Source organism: Hyalella azteca, unplaced genomic scaffold, assembly GCF_000764305.2.
Source record: "Hyalella azteca isolate HAZT.00-mixed unplaced genomic scaffold, Hazt_2.0.2 contig6504, whole genome shotgun sequence".
Taxonomy (NCBI): domain Eukaryota; kingdom Metazoa; phylum Arthropoda; class Malacostraca; order Amphipoda; family Hyalellidae; genus Hyalella; species Hyalella azteca.
In genome coordinates, this window is record NW_025936665.1 from 62021 (window position 1) to 68020 (window position 6000).

The window sequence follows — 6000 nt, forward strand, 5'->3', positions numbered from 1 at the left end:
AGCAGGACAGCCGTAAAGCGGTGCGGTCAAGTCGTACGAAATAGCTGATGAGGAATGCTGATGATAATTAGATACTCGACGACAAATTATTTCGAATATTATAACTTGGTGAGCAACAGGAAGGAAATGAGTTACAAAAAAAGCAGTTCAATGAGACGACTTGACGTGTGAGTGTCAGTAGAATGTTTTGCATAGCTAATACCGAGCGCTGATCGAACGTCTCGCAGATGATAGAGCGTGACTAATGTTGATGAGGCGGCTGCTTGAATTCCGAAGACATTTCATGCAATAAAGAGAAGTGAAATAATGAATTAGATGAACAACAAAGCTCAGATATTATTAGTGTTCTACATGAAGTATGAGCCTAACTGGGGAAATAACGCCGTAAAAATCTTCAGTAAAGACCAACGTGTTGAAAGTAATACTTACACCAAGAGATAACTCTCGCTTGGAGTGCTACGTGCGTGTGATGTAGTGAGCAAGATTGGAATTCCGGCCAAATAAGCTAAGCAAAAAAGCTGACTCACATAAACACATCTAGACTCGCAAGCAAACTGTTAATAAGATGGAAAATCCTGATCAAATGACAACCTTGCTTCACTTCCTAACAGTGCGCAACAGTTTGAACAGTTACATCGCTCCTCCTCCTGATATGTAGTCATAAATCAAATCCAACACTGAATCTTCATTCCCCCACCTCACATGAGTGAACGAGCATCTGTGAGCAGTTCACAGAGAATCTTATGAATCAATGACATTCTCCATGTCTATGCAGGAGTTGGTATCGTTGGTACTCACAAATTGAAAAAGTAAGTTTGATGTTCCACAAATTCGAGACGTTAATGGCGTTTGCTAGCGCAAGAACCGCAAGAAATGATGGACCCGGGTGAGTCGATGAACCAATGCAAGAACAGAAGTACGGCGTTCTCGGTGATTTAATTTAAAACCTTGTTGCACTTCAGTCTCCATAACAAATTCTGGTGCATTTAAGATGCACTCGCATTGTGGGTGTAGATATGGGAAAAGAGTCGTGAAAAGAGAAGTCGTGAGAAGGTGGACGTTAAATACACACTGAAATGCGGAAAAGGTGTGGCGAAGCAGCAGCAGCAGCACACGCAGATGAAAGAAAATTGATATAAATAACTAAATAAAGTAAAATGAGAATAAAATAAAATAAGAATAAAAAAATTCGGACGCAGACAAGTAGGATTAGAGCAGCTTACCCTGCGCCACTACTGTTGCCACATAATGGGTAGAAGCTAGAGTCATCTTCAGACGACATCCAATGAGCTGCAAGATAATCAAATTCAAGGAAAACTTAGCGAGTTAAGCCATACTAGAACACCACTCAAAAATACGAGGATTTCCATCTAGAAAAATCTTTGCCTCAGTAATAGGCAGACTGGGCTTCTCTCTGGTTAGACAGAGGCAAAAATCTCGGCATGCCACTTTTGAGTAATCCTAGTACACCTAGTTACTTCTGCTAGTTTAGGACGTGTCACAAGCAGTAATAATCATTCACACATTATTGGTTCTCTTTTCACAAGCTCCAATAGTTAATAGATCATAATATTTATTTCTCGAAGACTAAGTTTCCACCCGCAAAAATGTTCTGTGAGCGTTTCTCATCAAAACTTAATTCATGTTAATCTACTAGTTTTATATTGAACGCGTAGTCTATTGATGCCCTCTGCTACGCCCGATTTAATTTGAATCTTCGGGAACAAAATGAACCATCATTCATGAATCAAAAAACACAAAAACTCCCTACAGCGCAAACAAGATTTTATCTGGAATTATGTAGACAAGCACAATACAACGTAAATGCCGATTTCCTTGCTAATCGGCTAAACGCGTTATAAGTTCGATAGATAAAAATTATCTTCGTCATTTGATAGTTGGCTGAAGCCGATATTTGTTAACTTGTCCATTGTCTTTTTCAATAATAAGTTCGCAACAATTAACATTTTTACGTGACGTAGAAAATAATTGATTGCTAATTTGACCATTTGACCAAGCACTACGTGAAATTAATTTTCGTACGCTTCCAATTCACCTAGAGCTTCAGAATAAATTCGTGAATCATTCCACCACGCAGCACGGCTTCATGAGTGAAAATATAATAACATGACCTGGTCGCGCGACCGACTAATTCAAGCTTTTGGTGCGCTAAACGTCGCCTCGAGACCCTACGGTCAATACGAGGCAGCTTTTGCTTACTAACGGAGCGCATTATAATTTTACACGAATCTTTAACGTAACTTTACATGTATCTTTACGTACCTTTAAACAGATCTTTAAGTAACTTCGCACGTATCTTTACGTAACGTCACACGTATCTTTACGTAACTTTATACGTATCTCTACGTAACTTTACACGTATGTTTACGTAACTTTACACGTATCTCTACGTAACTTTACATGTATCTCTGCGTAACTTTACACGTATCTGTACGTAACTTCACACGAATCTTTACGTAACTTTACACGTATCTGTACGCAACTTTGCACTAATCTTTACGTAACTTTACACGAATCTTTACGTAACTTTACACGTATCTTTACGTAACTTTACACGTATCTTTACGTAACTTTATACGTATCTTTACGTACCTTTACACGTATCTTTACGTAATTTTACACGTATCTTTACGTAACTTTAAAAGTATCTTTACGTAACTTTAAAAGTATCTTAACGTTACTCTACACGAATCTTTACGTAACATTGCGTAACTTTACAGGCTTTGCTTTTCAAATGGCACAAGACCGCAAAAACAATGACGTAGAGAAGGCATCAATAATTTTTTTATCAATCTTGTAATCTTGTATTGGAAATTGAGGAGATCTATTAATCTAATTACCATCTATTGTGTTCTAAGGAATTGTGATGAGCTCTAGTCCATGCATACTTTTACATTACTACCACGGAAAATATCTAAATTCACAGCAATAGATTAGAGAACAACGAGCTCTTTCCATCATGAGATCGACTGCTGCAACATTTTAGTCTCAAGTAGACGCATGAAATGACGACGTTCATAACAGTTATATCGCTTCCATGTTAATTGATCAACATCGACGTCGCTTATATGAAGAACCTCATTTCGCCTCACATTGTAAGAGCTATTTAAATGTATTTACATATTTATATTTAGGTATGCCTTACAGTAAAATCTACAGTGATATAGATAGAAGAAGAAAAGAGACAAATTTGGGGAAGACATAAAAGATGTTACGTCATGATTATTATCACCTCAAAGATACAAGTGAACATAAATAATACAATCCAAAATGCATGGAAATTCATTAAGACTCTCTCCAATCTGAACATTTCTTTTTTAGGTTAAAGGTGAACGAAACTTGTGCTATAAATTTAGAAAAACTTCTACTACAAAAGACCAGACCATTTGATTTAAGTCAGTTTCCGTATACTCAAAATAATTGTTAAATGTTGCAATATGGAAGTTTGCATTCACGATTCAACTTGGGGGAAAAAGAGAAGAGAAACGACAAACGGACGAAACATATTTTCCTAAATAATTACGAGACTCACTAACAGGTTGAGAATATTATTCAAGAAAGAAAACACTACAGTAATTTACTATATGCCGCTAACTCAGGGTTACACTCACATGAATTATTGTTATGTAAAAAGTATTCTTCGTGCGTCCAGTTTTCTCTGGAGAAGTCAAACTTTACAATGCACTTTTGCGAGAGGACGCCCATGTAAATTTGAAGACCTAGCAGCGCGAAGACGGACAGAGAGAACACCGTCAGGATGATCACGTCTCGCAGGTTCTTCACTGACTCTATCACAGCTCCCACGATGGTTTTCAGGCCTGTTGAACGCAAGATAATCTTGGATAAAACAGGAGGCTTAGCGAGATAAGGGATTACGACTTCATAATGTTCATCAAGCCCGGTGAGCATTAGTTAACGTAGTATGAGACAACGCTCATTGATTTTACTCAAAATCTTAAAACCTGGCGTACGAAATGTCATTTTTTAATATAATACGCCGACAAATCCAATGCTTGTTTCCATCCTGGTAATATCAACTACTTGCCATGATATTGTGAGTGTAACACGACCTTGTTTAGGCCAAACTTGTACGAATTATGCTCTAATATGCAAGGCAATCATCTAAACATGAGTTTAATATTTAAAGTAATTCGTTTCGAATTTGCACTCTGCTAATCCACAATGAAGATGATGCTTCAATTCCTAGGTTAATTCTTAAAACTTCCTGACACAGCAGAAAATTAGTCCAAACTTGGTTCCGCGCGCTACTACCCTATTAAAATTTAGAGTCGCCCCAGCTTCTGGTAATCCGAATCAGAAGCTGCCGCGTCTGTAAATTTTCACTGGGTAAGCCGTGGGACCTTCAGTCCCATTATTTCTGAGAGGGACAACCACTGACCGGGCACGATGGCGACTGTTTTGAGGGCTCTTAGTACGCGGAAAGTTCTGAGGGCAGACAGGTTGCCGAGATCGATACCCATCGTCACGTAGCTGCACGGCAGGAAAAATATAAGAATATAAGAATAACTTTCATTATGCCGGTAAAATGGATAATATAACCAAGCCATTGGCCCGTAAATGACTGGTAAGAGAAATCTAATATATAAGAATAAAGAGAACGATAATTTTGCTAGTGACGTTTGAGTTCATGACTTACATTTACACGTACAATTAAGATGAGCTACTTACGCCAGGGCTATGACGACGAAGTCGAGCCAGTTCCAGGCGTCTCTGAGGTACGTGAAGCCCTCCAGGATGAACCCTCTGGCCATCACTTTTACTCCGGACTCGAAGGTATAAATTGCAGTGAAGAGCACTCTGTGCACACATTGCATGGCCTCGAATTGATATGCGGTCACGAATAAATATTGAAAGTGATAAATTCTGAACGAAAAGTCCCGGACAACTTTTCCGATACGGAAGACAAGCCGATAGATAATCAAGATAAAACAATACCTGAATCATCAAGAGATAAACAATACCCGTATTAAATAAATTACAAAACTTTCATATTTTAACGAAACTATAAACGAACAATCAAGAAGACATCAGCATTTATGTTTTAAAAGTCGGTCTCTATTATTATAGGGAACTGCAGGAGCAGATTACGCACGATTAAAACTTATGGAAATCTACAACTGCTGAGCTTAATTTACCCCAGTTGGTGAACTCACTCGGAGGCTTCGATGACTTCCGTGGAAGGTCTCATCATAAGCATGCAGTTGGAGAGGATGGTGCAGATGATGAAGAAATTAAACAAGGGGTTAATGAGGATGTAGATGGCGGTGCGTCTGAGGGGGCTGAAGGGGCTGAGCAGCCACAGGGCGTCTGTGGCTGAAAATCTGAAGATATCCTTCCCTTTACTGATGACCGTGAACATCTGCAACAAAAATACTACACGTTGCATTGGGAAGCTTGAGATGACAGTAAATTGTAATTCCTGGATGTAAAGTTTAATCGTCAAAGACAAATACTCCAAGTTGCTAATCAAATTGCCAGTGAAGGATCAGGGTAAACGCTGAGGTTGAATTGATCCTATATATTTGTCACTGAGGTTTGAATCAGTAGAGTTGAGTATTATTTCTGTCGCCCTAGACACCGAGATTGCATTAACGGACTATTCACCGTGATGCCCACGACGCCGAGCTTGCATCGCTAGAGTACCCATCCTGATGTTCTAATTGCTCAATTTGCATCACCAGACTATTCACCCTGACGTCCTAGACGCTGAGTTCATAGTTTACGTGTCGCTAGATCAGTGCAGTGTTGTAATTGAACTGCGACATTCACCGCCCAGATTATATGAGAGGAGCGGTGTGCCGGGCTGTTAGTGCACTGCGACACTCACCGCCAGAGCTGGGCAGCGCTACTTGGAAATGTAGCGGCGCTACCGCTACCGCTACATGCTCTAAATGTAGCGGGCGCTACCGCTACCGCTACACCCACTAGATTGTAACGGGCGCTACCGCTACCGCTACA

The 6000-nt window shown here is 39.5% G+C and overlaps 1 protein-coding gene across 1 annotated transcript in view; it reads right to left on the minus strand.

The window, feature by feature from the left end:
• Positions 1 to 6000, minus strand: part of LOC108664831 (sodium channel protein para) — a 72712-nt gene that overhangs the window by 41130 nt on the left and 25582 nt on the right. The window contains exons 6-10 of the mRNA XM_047880881.1: positions 5196 to 5401; positions 4711 to 4839; positions 4421 to 4512; positions 3633 to 3839; positions 1224 to 1290 (exon numbers count right to left, since the gene is read on the minus strand). Of these exons, the coding sequence (XP_047736837.1) occupies positions 1224 to 1290; positions 3633 to 3839; positions 4421 to 4512; positions 4711 to 4839; positions 5196 to 5401 (701 nt within the window). The remainder of the gene's footprint in view (positions 1 to 1223; positions 1291 to 3632; positions 3840 to 4420; positions 4513 to 4710; positions 4840 to 5195; positions 5402 to 6000) is intronic.